The sequence below is a fragment of the Phocoena phocoena genome, chromosome 5, assembly GCF_963924675.1.
Source record: "Phocoena phocoena chromosome 5, mPhoPho1.1, whole genome shotgun sequence".
Classification (NCBI taxonomy): domain Eukaryota; kingdom Metazoa; phylum Chordata; class Mammalia; order Artiodactyla; family Phocoenidae; genus Phocoena; species Phocoena phocoena.
In genome coordinates, this window is record NC_089223.1 from 103,643,694 (window position 1) to 103,668,713 (window position 25,020).

Genomic DNA, 25,020 nt, shown 5'->3' on the forward strand with positions numbered 1-25,020 from the left:
TCCTTTCCTCTATATTTCCCTCCCCCTCCCCTTTCAACTAAGTGTGTGTATATGCGCGTGTGCCCCTTTCGGGGTAATTTTCATTTCCTACAGAAATAAAAATTTTCTTACCTGTTTTTCACTCCTTTAAGCAAGTGCCAATTTTAATCGCCGTTTTGCAGGCAAGAGGTACAATGTCACGTAAATGTCTCCACCAGGCAGAAACCACTCATTCTTCTCTCTTAGGTCCTCCCTTATGGAGAGAATGGATGAACCTAGGTTCCACCTATTAAGCTTCTTCAGAGCATCCAAAATGATGATTTTCCTAAACAGAACTCTTCCTCTCCTAAAGCTCGCCAAAGTTTCTAGTGACATCCAGCTTCCTCTTATAACAGAAATCAAATATATTTTTCCATTTCTTTCAGTCATATGATCACTGATACATCACATGATTTGATCAACATGACTTTGGAGAACATTGAACTTTTTGGCTAGTTTTTACTGTTTATAATGTTTTATAGTTTATAGTTATCTCTGGGAGAACTAACTCTGAGGGAGCATTTGTTAATATTTAGAGTCCATTTTGCAGTATTCATCATGTGTTTATTTATTTACTTGGCTGCGCCGGGTCTTGGTTGCTGGCATGAGAGATCTTCCATCTTCCTTGTGACACGTGGGATCTTTAGTTGCGGCACGCAGGATCTAGTTCCCTGACCAGGAATCAAACCTGGGCCCACTGCATTGGGAACGCCGAGTCTCAGCCACTGGACCACCAGGGAAGTCCCATCATGTGTTTATTTATAATTCATTTTTAAATAGCTTACATATACATGTATAATGGCTCAGAGCATGAAGTACCTCATAAAAGCTTAAAAGCTTCAGTGTTCCATTACTTCTCTTGATAAGAAGTTACAGCATTTTGATAATGATACATCAAAAGAAACCCAAGTCATTTGGCCCAACTCCTTAATTTTACAAAGCAAAAAACTAAAATGGAAGAGAAATTGGATGACTTAGGTTCTAGGTAACCAACCAAGCTACATGTGGTCCAGTAGTGGAATACCTGGTCCAGAACCCTAAAGCAAATCTTACAATCAATGGACTCTTCAGGAATGTTAGTCAAAATATCCTTTGTTGTCAGATTTTATTTTATTTTGTTTTATTTTTTGCTGTCGGTTTTAACTTATCTTCATCAACTGCATGTTCTTCCTCATACATAAAATTTTAAACTTTCATTGTCCGTTTCAAAATTTTCCTTTTTAATATTACAGTTCTGAGATGAAAGATTAACTGTTCATTTACTGAGTATCTACATGTGCATCATATCATTTGGTCTTTTGAGGTTAACAACAAATAAAACACAAACATAAAACCCTGAAACTAAAAGAACAAGAAAAAACTTCTCCCTAGTAATCTGTTATGGAATTATTTTCCATGAATTTAATTTCTTATTGAAACTTTTATTTTCTTTAATTTTATTTGTTTCCTGTTACATGATTTATTTCTGTTTCTTCATCCAGAGACTATTTCTAAGTTTCATGTTCTCTTGTCTGTTATCTCAGAATTTGGTGAGGAAATCTATACTTAATCTAAAAAATATTCTTCAAACTGACAATACTGTAAGGTAGTTAACTATATGTTTCTTATGTCCATGTCAAATACTGCTTATTTTAATAAAGACTTTTTAGTTAGACTAAAAAAAAAAAGTATTTACTTATAAGTGATGACATCCATTAAGGATAAACATCTGATGATTATTTTTCTTTTACATAACAGATCAACAATATATAGTCCTGAACCTAAACTCCTTTAAGTGTAAGTTACTGAAGCCAAACTCCTTTATACCTTTGGTGTTCATTTATGACTGTGTAAAATTTTAAAATTAGTACCCACATACAGACCAATGCAGAATCGTACAAAAATATTTGAATACGCAAAACAGAAGTAAAATAGAAATGAATAGCTTTCTTCTTAAAAAAGAAACTTCCTTTTTTCTTCATATTCACATTTTAATTTTATATACTTAGAAACTGAGGTTTATTCTTAAAATGTTCTTTTTGCAGTGAGTTCATTATCTCACCTATCTACAATGATTTCAGAAGAGATTAGAAAGAGATGAATATATTTAAAGAATCAGACTCTTGTGAACAATGACATTATCAAAAAGGTCTTATTTTCATTAATATGCCATTAATAGGAAAGAGAGGATGGGTGAGTTTTCTTCATAAGCAGGTTCACTGTAGACAGGAACGGCCTGCCTTCCCAGCAAGGAGATCCTGAAATCACAAGCTCCAGCCTCCATCAATGATAATAGGATTACCTGTTACATAGGCAGACTGCAGGGATAAACACAAGGAGATAGAACAATTAACCAGGTTGTGTTTCTTCAATTTTCCTGACTGAGATAGCTAAACAGTTTATCCTCATAGTACCAGGAAACCACACTTTTAACAAATAGAAATTAGGAAAATCTGAATTAAATTTCAGATGATTTAAAACTGCTGAGTGTTCTTGTGATCTGGATCTGACTGGCCTCTGGCTGGTGTTTGAGCACATGTCACATCATTCTAAGAATGTCTGGACTCAGAGTCAGAAAATTAAGAAATTTTGTGATATAGAGCCATTACCTGAATTAGGATAAAGTATAGGCTAAAACAGTACATTTTCATTTTGAATCTCAGAAGTATTCTAACTAGCTGAGTTTTAATGCCACTAATAAACCTTTGAACATAATCAAGTGTGTCAGTAACAAAGTAGTAATGTCAATTACCAAACAGAATTTTTAAAAAAAGATGTATGTTTAGTTAATCAATATACATGGGTAATTCCAGGTACTGAAGCACACTAAATGTCTTTTTAAAATTTATATGAGTAATAATTATTATAATCTATTAACCCAAAAAAAATTCTATACTAGTTTCAGACATCGAAATCTGTACAAAACTAAAGGAGTTTAAAAATTACTGATTTTTTTCCTCATAGAATTTTTCATTTTCCAAAGAATTAAAGCTGAAGTGATTCTTGTGGTAGAGGTTTAAAAATGTTTTTTTTGTTTGTTTGTTTTGTTTTTTGCGGTACTCAGGCCTCTCACTGTTGTGGCCTCTCCTGTTGCGGGACACAGGCTCCGGACGCGCAGGCTCAGCGGCCATGGCTCACGGGCCCAGCCGCTCCGCGGCATGTGGGATCTTCCCGGACCGGGGTATGAACCCGTGTCCCCTGCATCGGCAGGTGGACTCTCAACCACTGTACTACCAGGGGAGCACCCCCGTCTGTCTTATGTCTGTGAATAGTACACGACCAGGGAACTAACTGGAAGAGAGAAGAGAAAAGGAAAGGGGAGTAGGCAGGAGTGAGGAGGTGTGTTACTGATCAGTTAGCCCCTCTTCAGCGTAACTTGGTGCACACCAGGTGGTGGTGAATGTGACAGATACAGAGGTTGAAATGTTTTAGTGACAGAGCAGTTACTACTTCTCAGAACTATTAACAACAGTTGTTCATAGCAGAGGAAATGACTAGGCAGATTATGAATGACTGAGTACATTAACGTTTCTGATTTCTTTGAATCTGTATCTTCACAAGAGCTCATTTGATTTGTGGGTACTGCTGATAAGCTAAATTGCCCTGGTTTAGCCAGAGCTTAGGTTACCAAATATTTGGGAATGTTCTGGCTTGAAATGTGCAACAAAAGGACCTTTGTCCCTTTAGAAAGATCTAGAAGAGTCCATATGTAAAACAGAAAGCTTGCCTTTTAAAAAAACTTGGAGAAATTGGGGGTGTTTCTTGGTAAAGTGTCTAATAACCCCCTAGTTTATCTACTTTATATGATCAGTCTTCATATATTGAATTTTATTTTTTTAAATTTTTATTGGAGTATAGTTGATTTACAATGTTGTGTTAGTTTCAGGTGTACAGCAAAGTGAATCAGTTATACATATACCTATATCCACTCTTTTTTAGATTCTTTTCCCATATAGGCCATTACAGAGTATTGAGTAGAGTTCCCTGTGCTATACAATATATATTGAACTTTAAAACACTCTGTACTCCTGTTATGACGTCTTTCCTTCCAGCCTCTTCCATTGCCTCAGGCTTTAGGTGAATTTAAAACTAGGAACACAAATTTGAGTCTATTATCCATGTTTAAGTTAAAACATTTTTAGGGCTTCCCTGGTGGCGCAGTGGTTGGGAGTCCGCCTGCTGATGCAGGGGACACCAGTTTGTGCTCGAGTCCGGGAAGATCCCACATGCCATGGAGCGGCTGGGCCCGTGAGCCATGGCCGCTGAGCCTGCGCGTCCGGAGCCTGTGCTCCGCAACGGGAGAGGCCACAGCAGTGAGAGGCCTGTGTACCGCAAAAACAAACAAACAAACAAACAAACAAAAACAGAGGGGATGCCCTTGTACTTTATACCTTATAAGAAATATCTCTTATGAAAGTTTCTGCTTTCACAGCTGTTTGCCATTAAAAAATATACAGTAGCTGTTAAGGAAAAAACTGATTACTAAATAGGTGCAAAGTGGAAAGAGACAGAATTAGGAATTTCCATACGTGATGATAAATAAGTAAAAATTCATGGGGAAAAAAAAGAGGTACTGGCATTGTTCTAAACAAGTCACCAGTAAAACTGAAAACACCAGATGCTGATTCTGTGTCTCCTGGATGCAAATCTGGTTAACCCTTTCCCCATTGCACCTGAAGCTCTCATAATTTTGGAGGTTCACTGGTTTGATTTACAAATCAAATTTACAAATGGTTTCCCAAATTGTAATTTTTGAAAGTAATTATAAAATTGAGCAATTTAATTTTTTTCAATCCTCCACCACTTCATTTGCTATCAGATTCAGTGACATGTAAAGTTGAATGAGGAAGAGTTGGTGGCTCAGATCAAAGTGGCCTTTCTATGAGCAAATTAAATCAGAACTTATTCCTATCTTGTAAAAGCAGCATCTTAGCACCTACATGCCATCACTCCCTAAATCATACTATTTTGATGAGCAAATTGTGGCCAAATGTGATTGAAGATAATGAACCCCCCGGGAAGAACAGTGCTTACTTCATCAGAGGCCAGGTACACGCAGAGCAGGGCTATTTCTTCTGCAGTTGCAAATCTTCCTGTTTTCTGTCTCTTTAGGAAATCGCTCAGTGCCTGGAACCAGAATCCATACCGGACATCAGTGATGTGAGCTGAAGTAACTCACCTGCAACACCTTCAGAAGGTCAAAGGCAAGAGGAATCTACAAAGGTACCACTGGCTTGTTGCCTTGATTAATTATACATGATACAAGATACGGGAGAATATCAATATCTTTAATTGTGGACCAAACGGGACTATGGTGACTCCCAATCTACTCAAACTATCTGTTTTATACTAAAACCTACAGAGACTGTGACAGATCAGAAAGATAGTATTAAAGAAGAGGGCATTTTCATATTTTTTGCACATAATATAAAATTTACCATCTTAACCAAATTGAAGTGTACAGTTCAGTCATGTTAAGTCCATTCATATTATTGTGCAACAAATCTCCACAATTCTTTTCATCTCGAAAAACGGAAACTCTATACCCATTAAACAATAACTCCCCACTCCCTCTCCCCCAGCCCCTGGCAACCACCCTTCTACTTTCTGTCTCTATGGATTTGTCTACTCTAGGTAAGGAAGGAGCATTTTTATTTTTTTTAACCAGAGGATTTAAACACATTTAAAATAGCAGATATACCTCTTCAGGATTTGGTCTGGCTTGTATTCTTTCCTGCAGAGATGGGGTATCAACCGTTCCTAAATCAAAGGAGGGCATTCAGCTTGGTTACTTACTTAGACTGAAAAAGAAATTGATAATTAAATTTTAAACTTCCTTTCCATATGATACAACGATCAGGGAAAGCCTTCTCCATGACTTGGAGTGACAATTTCACCTCTACCTGCCTGCTTTTTATTTAATAGGCTTATAAATTCTTTAATAAATTTCTATGATTTTCAAAAACACAGACTATACTTTTTTGTGAAGTATATTAGGCAAAAAATGACACCCAGCATTCCCAGGACATACTTTAGTCACATCACATTGATATGATACTTTATGGATTTTAAGCACTGTTATAGGTATTATCTCAGTTAATCCTCGCAACAACCCTGAGATGTATCATAGATAAAATCATACAAGCACTATATCAGTATAAGGACCCAGACTACCTAATGATCTCAAAAACATTTTCTGCTGTCAGGTTCACTCTGGCGGGATTCTCAGGGACAACTCCACACCCATCACAGTCCTCGATAACTTAGGTGGCTCTTAATTTTCCTCATTATCTTGCCTATTTTCGTTGGTTTTAAATTCCTGTTTTAACCATTGTTTCATATTTCTCATCAAAAAATATAACTTTATTTTACTTAAAAACAAGACAAATGATAATGACTAAAAAATTTTAAATCCCATTTAGTTCACATTCTTTACAGAGCAAGTTCCCATACATTTCTGTTAACTTCTGTGATCTGCAAATTCTCTTCAGAGGGCTTTCTTCTGCTGACCATACTCCCGGAGACCACATGATCTTTCTAAGTTCATAGCAAGTGATTTCACAGTCATACTCTTCAGCTCCATCCTTAGACCATGCTCCTGGGTGTGCCATAGATTTGATGTTTGCTTGGAAATCATTTCTTTCTTTTTAAAAAAAAAAATTTTATCGGGGTATAGTTGATTTACAATGTTGTATTAGTTTCAGGTGTACAGCAAAGTAAGTCTTTACACATATACATATATCTACTCTTTTTTAGATTCTTTTCCCATATAGGCCATTCCAGAGTATTGAGTAGAGTTCCCTGTGCTATACAGTAGGTCCTTATTAGTTATCTATTTTATATATAGTAGTGTGTATATGTCAGTCCCAACCTTCCAATTTATTATCCTCCCCACCTCGGAAACCATTTCTTAATTTTATTATCATTTGCCATTTCTCTGGAGAGACTGGGAATCTTTGAAATCTGAAAATCCTGGCTCCTTTTTGTTTAATAGCCCTTTCCTTAGCTTGTCTCTGTGCTCTCACATTTCACTGTAAGCAGGTGACACTTTCAGCAGGCTGGGTGGGAGCTGCCTTGGCTACATCACCTGGTTCATCAGGAACATCTTCTACCCTCCACAGTTACTGCAGGCAAGAGTGTTGAAGAAATTTCTTAAACCACAAAGGGAAAATCTCTTTGTATCCAATTTCTGGTGATATTTTCCTCACTTGCCTCATCAACAGCCTCCTTAAAGTCCACAATTCTACCAGCAGTGTGTTCAAGGCACCTTAAGCATTCACTTAACGCCCTCCTCAAAATCCTTGACAGCTCCCTCCCGCTGAGGCAAATGCTCACCGACTCTTGCATGTGGCCGGTATCAATGACTATTACACGAAAACTCTGTAGCAAGCCTATGCCTCGCACTTCATTCCACGGTCACCTGACTCTGCTGTGTCCCTGGCACAGACTGACACACCATGCCACTGTCCACACCAGTCTGGTGTTGAAGTGTTGTGACTGTATCATCAGCACCAACCCAGACACACTTATTCCTTGTCACATTTTCTTTGTGACTGGCTCAGTGAGTCACAGCTAGTTCCTCGTTCCGGACGGTGGGAGAAAATATTTTCCGATCTTCTGAAAAGTCCAGCTTCGAAACAACCACATTTTCCAAATCGTTTTGCCATTTATTCCACTGGGAAAATGGCACCAAGAAGAGCTAGACTCAAGTATCACCAATGTGTATGTTAAAACCCAGTGAAACGCTCTCTCCTGTAACCTCCTCTTTCTTGGTGTTACCTATGTTTACCGTTCTAGTCCAAGAAAAATTAAACAGAACACCTCAATCATGGAAATTCTGTCCCTTGAAGGTTATTTAGTAGTCTCCCCCTTTCATAAGTCAGTGGGTTTCAACCTGAGGGGAGACCATGATGAATTACATCAGAATTTCCAGTGGCACTTTCCAAACTACACACAGTGTTCCCCATCAACTCCTTCTCCAAATGCTGACATGCCCCTCAGGTTTTAAAAGGTCCCACAGGTAACTGTGAATTGCTTCTCCTCCCCAAAGCCAATACCAGTTGTGAACTACTAAGAGAAACCTTGATTCTGGACATGCAGTATCGAATTTCTTTTCAGAGAGGAAGTTGATATTCTTCTTAGGCAGACCTCATTTTACTCTCTTTGGCTTGCTGAGCTCCACAGATAATACATTTTTTACAGATTTCAGGGTTGTGAAATGCTTCTTCGAGCAAGTCTATAGGCACCATTTTTCCAACAGCATTTATTTGCTCACTTCATGTCTCTGTGTCACGTTTGGTAATTCTTGCAATATTTCAAACTTTTTCTTTATTATTATATTTGTTATGGGGATCTGTGATCAGTGATATTTGATGGTACTACTGCAAAAGGATTATGACTCACTGAAGGCTCAGATGATGGTGAGCGTTTTTTAGCAACAAAATGTTTTTGAATTAAGGTATGTACATTGTTTTTTTAGACACAATGCTATTGCACACTTAATCGACTACAGTATAGTGTAAACATAAATGTCCTTTCTACTCATAATAAGTTCTGCTTTTCTCCTTTCCTTTATATGAGGGGCCAGCATACTTTTTGGTCAAAAGCCAGACAGGAAATATTTTTAGCTTTGAGAACCATTTGGTCTGTTATAACTACTCAACTCTGACTGCAGCATGAAAGCAAACTTAACCAATATAAAAGCAAACTGGGTGTGGATGTACTCCGATAAAACTGTGTTTACAAAACAGGTGGTAGGCCGGATCTGGCCTGCAGGCCATAGTTTGCTGACCCCCTCTTTACAGCATAAAGGAAGGTATGAATCCCTCCGTTTTGATTATGGGCCACCCCAGGTGATGGACATGACTCAGTGGCTCCCTATGTCTGGGAGGCTCCTCTTTCTTCCTGCTGTCCTGTGAGCATGGTCTACGTTTCAACTTTCCCCTGACGAGGCCATCCTGGGCTTGCTTTCAAATCACCAAGCCCTGGTCAGTTATGTCTCTCAACCACAGGGTTTGGAATTGTCCCCATCCACACAAGCAGCATTTAAAACTTTTGCATCTGTTAAATCAAAATGGCGTCACTTGTGCTAAAGCCCATGATACAAAACCTACATTTAATGCCTAACCTAATTGCAGTTTCAACCTTTACCAGAAATGTAATCTTAATCAACCAGTCTGGAATTTTCTGGTTAGCACCAATAAGGTAATTGGGCCCCCGTGGGCCCTCTCTATCCCCCTAGCGGAAGAAGAGGCAACCTGTAGTATAAAACCTGTGCTATCCCCTCCCCTTTAAAAAAGCAGTCCCAGCCCAGAATAACCTTTTCTTTTCTTTTGCCAGTGACCTCCTTGCCCCACCCTTCTTTCTATGAAAACCTTCCATTTTTGTATATGGCTCCCTGGAGCATCCTTCTAGTTGCTAGATGGGATGCCACTTGATTCATGAATCGTTGAATAAAGCCAATTAGATCTTCAAATTACTTGGTTGAATTTTGTCTTTTAACACATCTGTGGGTTATTCCTAATGACTTAGGATCTCTTTCCCAACTTACCACTGGGCTGTTATCTTAATAAGCCTGGACTCTTTTTTCTTTGGAGCTTTTCCCAATGACAATACAACATGTGGTAAACAAGCTTACATAGATATTTTTCACAGTGGCAGCCGGGAGGTCAGAAAGGACAAGTTCATAGTCCCACAGTGCCCAACTCACCTGGACACACACAGTTGCACCGGATACCCTGCTGGATGAAGTCTGCAGCAACAGACTTTGTGAGACCAATCACAGCCGCCTTGGTTGTGCTGTACACACACCTGTTCACAACTCCTAAGAATGAAGGGAAGTTCAACCGTTGAAGGAATAAAAAAACACAGTCAACTTTAGGAAGCAGGAGACCATTGTCATGCTTCCTCATACTCCACCATTTTTAAGATTTTTTTTTTTTTGATGTGGACCATTTAAAAAAGTCTTCATTGAATTTGTTACAATATTGCTTCTGTTTTGTGTTTTGGTTGTTTGGCCTCGAGGTACGTGGGATCTGAGCTCCCGGACCAGGGATCGAACCCACACCCCCTGCATTGGAAGGCGAAGTCTTAACCATTGGACCACCAGGGAAGTCCCTGCACCCTTTCTAAAAATCAATATCAGATTTTCTCCTTTAATAGAGCTAGTTTCTAAATCTGGGAAAATAATATCATTACTGGCACAATACAGTTGAGACTTCGGTGTTGAGGTGCTGCACCTAAGTGACAGCAGTGGCTTTAGTTTTTCATTAACAGTTGGTAGAACAAAGAAATTTAGGGTAAAGCAAAGCAAAACAAAACACAACCCAAACAAACCCAGAGGCTTAGGCATTTCTTTGCATTCCTCTCCTGTGCAGGCTTACTGTGTACATCCTTGCTAAGAGAAGGAATGTTATCTCAGCAGTAACTACTTCATTTTCAACTCGAAATCCATCTGTGCCAGACTGTGACACTGTCCATCATCTCCACTTTTGCACTGCAACCTGGCCCTTCAACTTGACTTCTCATTTAGGGCTGGATCAAATGTCTTTGTGAAGCACTCCCCCAATCCACAGGCAGAGTTATGTCCCTGCTATTCTAACAGCACTTTGTACAACGCTCTATTATGATCCTATCACACTGTAGAAGACGTGCATTTGCCTCTCTCCCCCTTTTAGACTGTGAATTCTTTGGGGTCAGGGACATCTAGTGGGTGTCTAATACATCTTTTTTGATTAATTAAATGTATAAATGTTTCCTTCTCCCCGTTTGATCTTCAATTCCATATCCATTAGAAGGAATAAAAGGTAGAGCAAAGCAAACCAACTTATATTTAACTTTATGACTGGTTCACATCTGAGGCAAAAGGACTGGTACTTAAGAAACTTTAGAGCAATTTTAAAAAAAGCAGTTTTGAAGTTATGTGTGGGTTTTATGATCTCTGCTATGCTTGTTCCCCAAACCCTTAGCTCTTGAAGGTGTGTGAGTACGTGTGTCATGATGCCCAGAGGAAGACACACCTACCTTTGATGCTCGATGCCACAGAGGACATGTTGATAATGTTGCCAGATTTCTGAGCAAGCATCTGCCAAAACAAAACAAAGACCAAAAAAAGATGCTACTCTGCAGGCTAAAAATACTACCTCTTTAAAAGATGCGCATTTACTTATGGTTTGCAGGACCGTCATATTAGCTATTAACATTAAGCACTGTTAAGCATGTTAGGCAGTCTTTTTTTTTTTTTTAACGGATTTTCTTTTCTTTTTTCTTTTCTTGGCCATGCTACGCAGCTTGTGAGATCTTAGTTCCTTGACCAGGGATTGAACCCGGGCCCTGGGCAGTAAAATCACGGAGTCCCAACCACCGGACCACCAGGGAACTCCCTGTTAAGCCGTCTTAATGGTCCCACCCAATCGTTGCTGGGAATTGATGGCTTGTGTACACATTGGCAGGAACATTTCCCAGGGGTTTACTGCCTTCCTGTGGCACAAAAGCATCAGCAAGACCAAGAAGGAACTCTGAGCTAAATGAAAGGCTAATGAATGTTAATGTTACTGTATGCTCCCGATGGAAAACTCTTTCTCCATTCATCACATATTCAACATATGGTTGAATACCTACCGTGGTCAGGTACAGTGGTAGGTCGAGGAGATTCAAAGAGAAATGACTCAGTCCCTGCCTGCCTGTAGAGCTGCCAGTCTGATTGAAGTGGCTGATATAACCTGCATCCAGCAAGAGGAAAGACTGTCACTGGGGAGGGGGCGGACGTGGAAAGAAGGGACCAGGCTGCAGGGCCCTCAGAGGAGGTCTGATTTTTTTGAAAGCTAGAGCGTTAATCAGAAAAATAAGAGAGAAGGGCATTTTCTTCCCAAGGAAGTGGGAAGAAGGGATGGGTCTGGTTGGAAGGCAGAATGTGGGAGGAATAAAGCTGCAGAGGCCAGTGGGGCTACATTTAGGAATTCTGGCTTTACCCTGAAGGCAATGCGGTGGAGACAATGAGGGGTTTAATGCAGAGGGGGAGTGACATGTTCAGATTTGAAGATGACAAAGATTACTCTGGCATCTTGTAGAGGAGAGCACTGGAAGCTGATGCAGGGATTTAGGAAAGGAGTAATGAAAGTAGAGAGCAGAAACGTCTGTGGGTAAGAGGTGGAGACAGCCGAGGTACATGAGCAGGACTTGGTACATGGTTACATGCAGTGAGGGCTGCTCCCCGTCTAGGGCACTGTTTCCTAAGAATACATCCTTCAGAATCCCACACAGAAAGTGTGAAAGTCTTAAGAGGAGGGTCTGTGGCTGTTCTGTCCTCCTAGACAGGGTACACAGCAGCCAGTCAATATGTTTCAGTGAATCAAAATCTCTTGGGGCTTCCCTGGGGGCGCAGTGGTTGAGAGTCTGCCTGCCGATGCAGGGGACACGGGTTCGTGCCCCGGTCCGGGAAGATCCCACATGCCGCGGAGCGGCTGGGCCCGTGAGCCATGGCAGTTGAGCCTGCGCGTCCAGAGCCTGTGCTCCTCAACGGGAGAGGCCACAACAGTGAGAGGGCCGCGTACCGCAAAAAAACAAAACAAAACAAAAAAATCTCTTGAGGTGCTAGGTTAAAGTGCAGATTGCTGAGCTCTGCCCCAGACCTAAACAAATATATCACTGAAAAAAGCTGCTATGAATTAAAAAATGTTTTCAGATGAACTTGTATTTAATTAAAAGATGTATGTATGTTTTCAAGATGATATAGGTATATGCGAGGGCATGGGTATCCACCCATCAATGTTTGGAGGGAAGAAGCAAGAGTTGGAGAGAATGCCTGCCTCGTGGGCACTAACTTACTGAAATCAGAGGCTGCAGGGATGACCATAAAGAACAAGGAGGAGGTGGTGAAGAGTTAAAATAAGTGCTGGGGGAGGTGGAGAACAGAGGAAGGAGAACCAGGATGTGCTCTGTCATGAAAATCAAGTAAAGAAAGAGCTTCTAAGACTGAGGAGTCTCAGTAGGCAGTGTAAAGGGTCAAAGAAAAAAGTCACTTCTGCTGGGGTGAGTTTATCCAGCAGCTTTCAAGGAGGTGTAGGAATGGAGACGGTGAATAACTGGATGATCCAGGGATGAGTTTGCCAAGATTCTATTTTTCCTTATAGTATTCTTACTTTCTGTTTTGATACTTAGCTACTAATCGGTACCTAAGAGCAGAAAGTCTAAAACAACCCTAAGGTATTATGTTGAATGGATTAAAAGGATAAAAGGAGAGGCTGAGGTGACCCAGTGAAATCCAGAAGATGGCAGGGAAAGAAAATATTGAACCCAACTTGTTTGTCTGCATAATAAAGAGGATCATAATGAAATGGGGTCCTCATAAAAAAAGACCAGGAAAATTAGTAAAATAGAATAGTGTTGAAAACGAAGCCTTAAAATTATTCTTTCTTATCCAGTTTAGCAAATAACATAACCCATTTAAATTAATTTATTTTCCCAGTTTCACTGAGGTATAATTGATAATACATACAATCCATTTTTAATACATATGGAATACATGTAGCCCAATTTAATATATAAAGATGGGCTATTAAATAAGTTCAGTCTCTGATCTTCTGAAATGCAATAAAATCCTCAGGCAGAACTTGAGAAAACAGTCACCTGGGAGATGCTACTGCTGCCCACTAACACTTGGACTGTCCACTCAGCCCAGGTCTAGCCGCTGATTCTAGAGCCCAGTTCTTGCGTCCTTCTGTGCTGCCTTCTTAACACCAGCTCAGCACCTGCTGTCATGGTATGAATGCTCTTCCTGGCTCTGCATGCAACAGCCCTCTCTGGCAGGTACAACAATAAAGTGAAGTGCCTGGATGTAGTAATGCTGTCTAGGATTGATCTCCCAGAAGCTCAGGCAGATGCTACAAAGAGCTCTGAAGATTCCCTCTAGCTGCATCTAGCTAGTCCTACTGTGACGCAGCTCTTCTGCCCCCACTGACCAGAGCCCAGCTCCTAAACCTGGCAGACCTTGGCTTCTTGGGTCTTCAGTGATTCCATGCCTGACCTCCACCTGGACTGACAACCTAGATTCATTTCTTCATCCAGCAAATGTTTGCTACTGCTAAGATACAGCAAAGGAGGAGAACATCCAAATATCCAAGGCCTCCCCGAACCCTCGCTGTAATGGATCCTCTCTTCTGGTGGACCTTGGATTCTACACTGACCTCTTTTCACAGTATTTTTAATTTGCTCTCTGCCTTCTGACTGCTCTTCCAGTCTTGGAATGGTTTTCTATATGCTTATCCGTGAACAAAAATTTCCTACAAGTGTTCCTATGTTTTGACCATCTGACCTTTCAAATCTGCCTAGACTCTAAATCCTGGCTTCCCCTGGAAAGTTCTATCTGGTATATGTGCGTCATGGTTAATGAACATAATTAGGGCTGGAAAGGACTGTGTAATCTATCACCCTCATTTTAAATGAAGAAATAGACACCGAGAGAGCACAGGTGCCATCTCCCAGGTCCTGTGGCGAACTTAGGGGCAGAGCTCAGGTTGTTCCTAAGGTCTTCCAATGCCAGATTCCAGAATCCCAGGTGAGGTCGGTTGAGGTCACTTTAACAAGTGGCACCAACTCATTCTGACTCCCCATCCCAGTCATTAATAACTCTTAGGATTTCTTACAGATGAGTTTCATTGGCTCATATGGATAATTGTTAAGATGCTTTAAATCATAGACAAACTCACTAATTTGCAAGTTAATGTTTGATATTTTAAAAGTTAACACTTAACAAGCTTAAATTTCAGCTCCACTGTATCTCACACCTATGTCCTTCCCCGATATTTGTCAAGCATTCAGTACTACAATGAGTCTCATATATGTGTAAGTCTTATTCACTTGACCTGAGCTTTCCTCTTTTACCACAGCCTCTGCTTTTCCTCATACCCTATGCTAAGGATTAGTCTTCAAAAAATACATTTAAGTTCCAAATAACAGCTTCTCATGAACTCCAAATAAGGAAAAAAAAAGGCAATTTATATTTTTAAAAAATTTGCTGGTTCAACATTCCATGAGCCAACCCAAAGATTCCTTCTAGGGGCTAAACAATCAGATTAAAAAAAATGTAGTTTCTTTTAGTTACTAAGTCAATTTCTCTAATTTTCCTTTTAGCATTCGTCTGTATCCTTCTTGACGTTAGGCCGAATGTCCAGAGCAAAGTATCTGCCCTGCCTTGTCATCAAAAAACTCTTCTTCTGAGCTGCCCTGGTGGCGCAGGTGTTGGGAGTCCGCCTGCCGATGCAGGGGACACGGGTTTGTGCCCCGGTCCAGGAAGATCCCACATGCCGCGGAGCGGCTGGGCCCGTGAGCCATGGCTGCTGAGCCTGCGCGTCTGGAGCCTGTGCTCCGCAACGGGAGAGGCCACAACAGTGAGAGGTCCGCGTACCGCAAAAAACAAAACAAAACAAAACTCTTCTCCTGCCCTGGGTTGGGCAGCATTCAGTATGTCAGTCATCTAATCCAGCTGGAATGGAGGAGAAGCACGGCTCTTCTGCATTTCACTAGGGTTCAACTTACAACCTTGAACTGAGCCAGTTCTGTACAAAGTCAACCTCTTTCATTGTCTGAGCCTGTGTTGTCTGCTACTACTGGCTTATAAGCTCACTTGAAGTCAATGTTTTTCACATTTATACCCGCCCCTCCCCGAGAGAACCTAGTGTGGTGCTTTCCATCAAAAGGCACTTAATGCTTGTTTGTAAAATAAAATGAAAATCAGTCAGGAGTTGTGTGCAGGCTGGCAAATTCAAGGGTGGCAGACTCAGGAGGAATACTGTCTCCTTAGCACACGCTGTCTCTCACCTCTCCGGTACCTCTGTGGCCCAGCTAAAAGCAGGAGTGCAAGGAGAATACTCGGGGTACAGAAAAGCAATGGGGTACATCCACCTTGAGATGGGGGGCCTAGATGCTGACATTCAAGAAGGGGCCCAACTTCAAGGGTTCAAATCCTGGCTCTAACCACTTGCTAGTTATATGACCTTGGGCGAGTTATCTAACCTCCCGGTTTCATCCTTCTGCACAGTGGCTGTGATAGTACCTACCTCGTTCGACTGCTCTGGTCCCACATGCCCCCTTGCTGTTCCAATCCCTGGAACCCTCTTCCCAGATACCTGAACGGTCAGCTTGCTCACTTCATCGGGACCTCTATGAAAATTTCACCTTATTAATGAGGCCCCCCCACTAGACCTCACTGATAGCCTAGCTTCTTCTTTTTTTTTTTTTTTGGCCATGCTGCGTGGCTTGTGAGATCTTAGTTTCCCAACCAGGGGATTGAACCTGGGCCACCGCAGTGAAAGTGCTAAGTCCTAACCACTGGACTGCCAGGGAATCCCCTAACCTAGCTTCTTTTAAGTTCACTGTACTTACAACCACCACACACGTTAGAGTTTATTTGATTACACATTATCGTATCTCGCCCCTCAAAATAGTACCTCCCTTACAGAGAGGACTTTGTTTAGTTCTCTGATGTGCTTTCTGCACCTGGAGAGCTGCCTGCCACACGGTGCTTAATATTCCTTGAATGAATGAAGTGGAAAGTTAAGTGAGTGAATTTCTATGAAATGCTTTGATATCAATGTTCACTACAGGTTAGTCATTATGCTCGCTGTTATCACTCTTCAGAGTAGGGATCCTCTCTGGATGTCCAGTACGGAGACCTACTTATCCAGTGGTACTCATCCTAGCGGTGGTGGTCACCTTACTTTAGGAAGAAAGGCCTTGATCATCAGGTACATGCTGCGGACGTTGAGATTCATTGAGAAGTCCCAGTCTCTCTCCCCACAGTCCAGGATGGTTCCATGATGGACGAAACTGGAAGTGTGATGAAACCACGGGGAAAAAGATGATCATTGAAAAACATTTCTATTCCATTTCCTTATCCTTTTTATTGTCATTTATTGGCTTAGACCATTGTCCTTTCCCTTAGCAAGATTAACAATTCAAACACAGTATCACTTAGTACCTTAGGTGAGGAAGTATCCCAACAACATAAGCTAAAAAAATTTATTTGAAGACAAAATCCTTCTTTTAAAAGAAGGCAGGAGTTAGAAGCCACCAAACATAAGAAACTCTGTACCTACAGTGCAGGAAACATCGCTGCCATTAAAAACAAATGAGAACAGGGCGCTTGGCCTAACTCCTATTTCAAGATCAAGAGTGCCCTCAGGTGGTACAGATTTAACATTCTCAAGGGAAATCAAAACTGCAAGGAAAACAAGTGTCTCAACATCTCAGGGTAGCAAAGTAATACCCCTACTGTACAGTTCTAACATACTGAGTAAACAACGTAGAACAAGACAAAACCTTTAAAATAACCTTCACTCTTTTTGAAGTCACACTTCCTCAAGGAAGCTTTGTAAACACTAGAGTCCTAACTGATTTCACTGTCCCCTAGACAAAAATTATGTAATTAATTATAAAATATTGTCAGTTGTGATCCCTATGCACCACTGTATTTCTAGTTCAACTGAATGACAGCAAGAACCACATCCTCTATTTCTGTTCCCCTTACATTGCTGAAAATTTAACAGATGCTCAAAAACTAACTTTGCTGGTTGTTTTTTTCATGGCTCTGGGTATATTCTCATATGAGGAATGAGCAGGTTATTTATAAACTAGATCATCACAATCGTTACTTTAATTTCCAAACATTGTAACATATGATAAACTACGGATAAACTGAGACTTTTTTTTTTTTTTTTACTCTGAATCATGATTGGGAAGAACCACAGAAATATATTAGAAGGCTCTAGAATTTTTCCACCAATGCAGCAGTACAAATGTAACACTACACAAGAAGAGTGGGATATCGGAGGTATCTACTGAGTTCCTGGTTCCTCACATCTACTGTCATGCTTGAGAAGGGACAGTGGGTACCAGCACTCGCTGTATCTACATGTAGCTGCCCCAGGTCCAGCTTTTCATCATTCATGCATGGTTCAGCAAGCTTGGTCCCACCCTAGTAAGTTTAATTAAGCCATTCTCTTTGTGCCGTGTATAAAGGTACAACATGAAGCTTCTTTTGCTGGGATTGATTGTCCCAGTAAGAAACACTGAGCTTGGGAGGTATAAAAGACTTACTAGAATATGCCAAAAACTTGGCAACATCTTCATTTCAATAAACTGAGTACTTGGCTTCTGGTGTATACATACTTCCTTTTAAAGGCACTCGACTGGAAAACAGTTTTTCTTCTTATTTTGTAAGTGCTGGTAGAGCACCAGCAACAAGTCCATTGGCATGAGCCTGTTACCAGCCCTGAGGAGAGCAACAGCATTAGTACCGGTTGCCTTGCGTGACCTTAACGGCCTTTAGGCCCCAAGCCCATGTCAATGTCTATGGCTGTCTTACTTGTAATAAAAATTCTGTCCAAAATCCAGCCATATTCCCCAAGGAATCTATTATGGTTCACAGTGAATAATTCTGCCACATTATCAAAATTCTTTTAGTGAAAGTTGCAGAAAGCTTTCTGTAAGGACAGTGAAATTAAAGAGTTACGAATTACCCAGCAACATTGAAGAGAACATCAAGTCTCTCAATGTCATTGGCGAACTGATCAATTTGTTTCTTCTTTGTGACATCAAGGACCCGAGTCTGAACACCTGAAAAATAAAACAAAGGACACTATTTGCCTATACTCATAAAGAATGGTTAGCCTTGAAGATTCAGCTGTTTCGAAGCGTGAAGACGGTAATATCTGTCCAGTGGGGCCTTGTAGGACTGTTGATCATTCGTAGGGTCTTCACAGTCTGAAGACTCTCAGTAAAAATCTTGACGTCCTCCCCACTTTGACCACCCAGTAACACGTCTCTTTCTCCCTCTCTCTCTCTATTCTCTGAAACGAATGATTCAGGTCTTTTCTGCGTAAAGACTTCACAGTGAAGTATGAATGATCTACAACAGATGCTTCTCAGTAAGCCAGCAGTAATAGCTGAGAGCTGGCTCATTTTAGCCCATTCTTTCCCCTAGAGGTTGAGTCAGTGCTACAGTAGTGCTGAATTCTGTCTGTGTGAAGGGGAAGGGCAGGGGCGGTGGATAAGGGATTGTTTCTACTTGAGCACTTTACCTTTATGCTAATTCTATTACTTTTTAGAAATGACTCTGTTGGCCAAGGGTACCATCACTTACTTCTGGACAAAATTACAAGTACAAGAAACGAGAGGCCAGAAGAGGGGATGAAATACTTGAAAGCCAGACATGAGAGATCCGGCATGGAGTCTGAGAGATACATACTGCACAGAAACCCCCTGAACATTCTCTAATGAAAGCAGCAGTCATTATTTTTATGCTTTAAATAAAAATATATATAGTTTATTATTCTCTTTTGGATATAGAAAGAAAAGGTTATAAGCAAAGAAAGACAAGACTGAAATTGAGTTTCAGAAAGACTTCTTTTCTTCTGTGCTTTTCTATTCCAACAGTTTGACTTTGACTTATAGGAATTATAATTCAGTTTAAGTCTAATGCAGTTAACTAGGTCAGTGAACTGATTTGTGTTTGATCATGGAACCTGTTTTATTTTGCTGGAATAGTCGACTTCCAGGTAAGTTCTCTTTCTTTCAGCGGTTCTGCTTTCTTTCAGAGTAACTCAAACTGAAGTCCTCTGGTGTTGGAGTTAGGTTCAGTGTGGTGCTGTAAGGGGTAATATACACCTAAATAATCTGGGTAATCTTTTAGGGTTTCTGGTCATGATATTGAAACCAATATTCTTAAACTTAATTTTAGCCTGTTTCTTTTAACATTTTAAATGTCAAGTTTAAATGTAAATTTTACTAGATAATTTAAAATTATACATATGGCTCACATCATGTTTCTCTTGGACAGCGCTGCCCTCAGATGAGGGGGGCACAGTTGTCATCAAAAGGTAACATAACGACTGTTAAATGTTCACATATGATTTTGTAATTAGCTACTGAATCCTTTGACATGTTGGATAAATTAAAAATTTTAAGTATACAGCTTCAATACTTTGTTTACATTTAAGTGTACAGATTTTTGTCTCTAGGTTCACAGAATACAAATTTGATATCAGAGAATCAGGCTCTAAAAAGAAGGCCAGTGGAGCTGAACAGCTAAGGAATTTTCTTTCAACATGTAAGTACTAATGATTTATAATCCCTTGTAGACTGAATCCCAGATTCAAGCTGCGGAGTTGCTTACCTGGGTACTTTTCCAGTTCCTGAAGTTTGAACTCATTGATATCTGTGGCTATGACTTTGGCACCTTCTCTTGCAAAAGCCTGGTAGACACAATGCACAAATACATCCTTTGTTTACATGGTTAAACTGCTCTCATGAACTGAAAGTCATTTAGCCTTTCTCTTTTATCTTATTTTCACTGTTGTTTTCCCTATAAAATGGGTGGAATTTCAAACTATCTAGTCTCACCTCATCCTTCCCATTGTTACTATTTTTATCATTAGAACAACATGACATACATTGTGCTTGTCAGCTGACTTTGTCCCTTTAATACCAAATTAAACGTTTTTTTAAAAAAATAGGATTCTGTTATTAAACACCTCTCAAAATACTATTATTTTTTGATTTGATAGCATGCATTCTATTTCTGAGCAGGTGAGTAAACTCCAAATAGTAAGAGAAAAATGGGTTATATCAACACTTCTCCTCCTAATAGCAGTGCATTATTAGCTCTGGTGGGGGGTTTCATGTGTGAGAAGTTGATATAAATTAGAAGGCAAAGGTAACTTGATAGTCTCATAACTCTGGAGTCCTGTATCTGGACTGACATAATTTCAGAAAGCCAGGCACTTCTGTAGGGTCCCTGCAGTAAATTTATTACGGTGCAGAGGAACTGAGGCAGAGAGAGAAGTTTCTCAGGTCAAAGGTTATCAGTGATGTCACATAAGAAACATGTGAGGTATTCATTCCTTTATCTGCCTGGAGTTAGGAGTAGCCACTTTTGTTTTTGTAACTTAAGGCAACAGAAGCACTAAAGAAAAAAAAAAAAAGAGCAGAAATAAATACCCATGGAACCCAGCCACATAATTCAATACCTCAAAAGTTAGTAAGCAAACAACAAAAGATAATAACTTACTAAGGTAGCTGCCCGGCCAATCCCCTGAGCAGCTGCTGTCAGGACGATGACCTTCCCATCAAGTCGACCCATAATGGAACCTGTGGTTTAATCTAAAGACATGTGTATTTAATGGCTTACACTGTAGCACATGGCCTTGTGCAGTAATGTCTAGAAGGAACGGTTCAATGCACTCCTTTAAGAACCTGACGACAGCACCTCTGTACAAATACTGCTACCACTTGAGAATATTCCCATCATTCTCCAAGAATGATTACTCTAAATACCTAGCTTTGCATATGAAAAACATTTAGCAAAAACCACTGAAGTGATAACTGGTGACAGACAGACATCGGACTTTAACATATCTTCAGGTTTTTTCAGTACCCAGAGAAGTCAGCCTCTGATGCTGATACAGCAGCATCCCCTCACTACCACCCACCCTCCCCGCTGGCCCTCCCTGCACACACTGCTATGGCACTGGGTGGGTCCTTACTACTTGGGGCTGCTTCTTGCTTCCTCTCTTGTAAACTTTTCTTGGGGTCTGCACTATTAATCATCTGTGTTTTTTCCATGTCCCTTGGGAAGATTTCACAGTTGGCCTCAGAGAGTCACTGAAAAAAAAGAGTTGGAAAATCAGATCATGTCCAATACCCCCATTTTACAGATGAGGGAACTGATTTGACCTGCTCAAGGTCATAGAACTGGTCAACGGCAGAGCCAGAACCAAACTCAGGTCTCCTGACTCTTTTGCTACGTGAACATTCTACCCAACAACGCTGCTGATCCTGTTTTAAAGTTTAAGCATTCATCAGTAACACTTTAACAGACGCAATCAGTAATTTTTAAAAGGGAGGACTGAGAAATTCTGACATAGGGGAAATAAGATGTGCAGAAGATACTTGGTCAGTGCTTGGATTGTAGATCTCAGGGTGAGAGGAATGGCTAGTGATGAGGTTGGGGGTCGTGAAGAGTCAAATGATGATTAAATGAGGCTGTCTGCAAGGAACCAAGTCCCTTCTCTTACCCTGCTGTTCTTAGTGTGTGCCTCTGACCACATACCAACCACAAAATGGCTGCTTTCTCCCAAGACATCGTATCTGCATTCCAGGCAGAAAGAAGGAAAGCCTGAACTCTTTCAGAGGCCTCACCTTTCTATTCAACGAGTAAGCCTTCCTCAGAAATTCTAGCCTGTGTTTTATTGGCCAGCTCTAGCAGTGGAGGCTAAGAATCTGAGTTTGTTTTCCAGGCTTTACAAAGTAAAAAGGTGGGGGTGAGGGCGTGAGTTGGGTGGATGTTGAGTGAACTAACTGAAACAGCACATGCACAAAATAACGTCCACAATCAGTCTGCTCAATTACCTGCCTGATAAAGAGTACAGGTAGCTAGCTAGTCTTGCCTGGAGGGCTCACATGATCCAGTCATTGCTTTTTGAACTTATCTCTGTTCTCTTCAGCCAAACTTGGCTTTCTGCTGTACCCAATGTGCACTCACCGGGATTTCAAGCCTCCACCCTTTGTGCAAGCTCTCCTTTCTGAGGGCTCCTTACTCCTGTGGGCAATGGGCAATGAGCTTTCAAAAGCATGACATGATCAGATGTGTATTCTAGAAAGCTCAGAGTGGAGAACAGACCTGGGGAGGGAGTGGGCAGGCGAGAGCAGGGGGTTTCCTTCGGAGGTGGCGGCAGTGGTGCAGAGACGGTGGAGAAACAGCAGGGATGGAGCAGGGGTGGATGAGGGAAGTGTTTAAGAGTTGACATAGGGCCTGGTCACCAGTGCACAGACTTCAAAGAGATAACGTGGCTTGCCCAGTGTTTCACGGCTATGAATTCAAACCCAGGCCTCCTGATTGCGGGTCCAAGAGAAGACCTCGTGGTTCTAAATCCCCACGCAAAGCCAGGGGCCTGCGGCTCTGCGGAACAGGTGCCCAGTAACTGACCACGAGGCCGGCGCTGTGCTCTGAAACCCATCTGTGAGTTTGTGCAGAGGCCACCTCCCTCCCCCCCCCCCCACCCCGGCCTTTCCCAGCCGATGCCTGAGTGCGGCACGAACGCTAAGGCAGGCCCACTTCTGGGACACATCGAGCTCCTCCCGCTGGCCTCGCGGACCCTCCCGCGCCGTGAAGGATGCGCCCACACCGCCCAGCCCAGTGTCCCTCGCTCCCTCCCTTGCAGGCGGACTTCCGTCGCGGTCTGTTGGCTCTCCCAGCCTTACCTAGTTCCCTACTCATTTTCTCTCACACCAGCATTTCCCCTAATAAATCCCGTGCGTGTTGAACTCTCTCGGAGTCAGCTTCTCAGAGGGCTAGACTAACAGCGCGTTTTTATAAGAGCTGACTGACTCCAGGGACTAGCTTACGACTTCACTGATGGTCTCTGATTGACGGAGAGCTGGGCTTTTACAATGCCTGACCTACTCTGATGCAATGAATTTTCAGCTTTTATTTTTCTTCTTACACGAGTGATATGTTTTTATTTAAAACATGGTTAAGAGTCGAAACTCCAATAATCTTTACCCTCCTCCAATCTCGAGCATGATGTATTAAAAAGCTGCTATTTCACACTATTGGCATTGGTGACTTCTGGGTCATGGGACTGTGAAGGCACATTGCAAATTTTTCCCTAGGAGGCTTTGACACCCACCGAAGAACTTACTAAACAACTGCTGAAGCACAGGGCAGCCGTTTTGCTCACTATGAAAACCTCCCCCGAGCTGTCCTCCCTATTTTCTGGGACTAGATTTTCGAACCAAAGCCTTACTACTAGACATAACTGCACTATTATATTAAAACGGATTTGTTTGGAAAAATGAGTGCAAACATGGGCTGAAATGGTGAAATGAGGCAACTTTCAAGAAATCCCACGTGAAAACCAGACATGATGGATTTCTTACTCTAAATATTGGAATCAAAAGTGTTAAATTTTTTTTTGCCGCGCCGTAGGCCTTATGTGCTCTTATTTCTGCCACCAGGGATTGAACCCCGGCCCCAGCAGTGAAAGCACTAAGTCCTAACCACTGGACCACCAGGGAATTCCCTCAAAGTGTTAATTTTTGATTAGCAGAGACACAGAGCATTTTCAGGATCTCTTTCTTCATAAGCCAGGAAAACAATGTCCACTTTGACACTGTAAAATCCTCTCCTTTGGCTATTTTGAAAAACCTACCGAAGTTTCAAACTTGTTGAAAACCCATCCTTATCCTGAACTAACTGCTAAGTTTAATCCTGAAAAAAGGTAATGTGCAAAACTAACATCTGAAAAGAAAACCTCTCCTTTTCCCTGGCCAAAGTTTCATTTAAAATATACTGGGAGGGTTTCCCTGGTGGAACAGTGGTTAAGAATTCGCCTGCCAATAAAGGGGACACGGGTTCGAGCCCTGGTCCAGGAAGATCCCACATGCCGCGGAGCAACTAAGCCTGTGTGCCACAACTAGTTAGCCTGCGCTCTAGAGCCCACGCGCCACCGCTACTGAAGCCTGCGCGCCTAGAGCCCGCGCGCCTAAAGCCCGTGCTCCGCAACGAGAGGCCACCGCAATGAGAAGCCCGCGCAACGCAACGAAGAGCAGCCCCCGCTGGCTGCAACTAGAGAAAGCCCGCGGGCAGCAACGAAGACCCAACGAAGCCAAAAATAAATAAATTAATAAATAAATCTATTAAAAAAATAAAATATATTGGGAAATCTTACTTTACTGCAGCAAGTTGATGGCGTCGTCCAGATCACTGCGCGGGCAACAAACTTAAGACCTTTGTTCTAAATCAGGTCAGGTGCCTAATGCATGTTGGGATTTGTAGTTCAGGTTCCTCCAGTTTTTAGAAAATAATTTGCACATTCACATACTTTATATGTAATGTGCTGCCATCTAGTGGAGTTCAGGCAGAACTGTTAACTCCAATTTACGTAGAAGGTGAAAAGTAGAAAAGCATCTTACTTAGAATGTTGAAATCACTTCCTTCACTAATTTAACCTAAGTCCTTCTCTTTTT

General features: G+C 41.4%; 1 protein-coding gene across 2 annotated transcripts; it reads right to left on the reverse strand.

The window, feature by feature from the left end:
* Positions 1 to 1,978: 1,978 nt before the first annotated feature.
* On the reverse strand, positions 1,979 to 24,759 carry BDH2 (3-hydroxybutyrate dehydrogenase 2). 2 transcript variants are annotated; one of them, XM_065877670.1, is made up of 11 exons: positions 24,723 to 24,759; positions 21,943 to 22,140; positions 21,062 to 21,153; positions 20,168 to 20,246; positions 18,513 to 18,609; positions 16,713 to 16,821; positions 11,020 to 11,080; positions 9,707 to 9,820; positions 5,699 to 5,757; positions 5,032 to 5,124; positions 1,979 to 2,315 (listed from the first exon to the last, which is right to left on the reverse strand). In XM_065877670.1, the coding sequence occupies exons 3-11, from the start codon at positions 21,131 to 21,133 to the stop codon at positions 2,262 to 2,264; spliced, it is 738 nt and encodes a 245-aa protein (XP_065733742.1). In that variant the 5' UTR covers positions 21,134 to 21,153; positions 21,943 to 22,140; positions 24,723 to 24,759; the 3' UTR covers positions 1,979 to 2,261. The 2 variants fall into 2 exon arrangements, with proteins under 2 accessions (XP_065733742.1, XP_065733743.1); XM_065877671.1 differs by lacking the exon at positions 21,943 to 22,140 and having other exon boundaries at positions 21,062 to 21,141; positions 24,723 to 24,757.
* Positions 24,760 to 25,020: the final 261 nt, after the last annotated feature.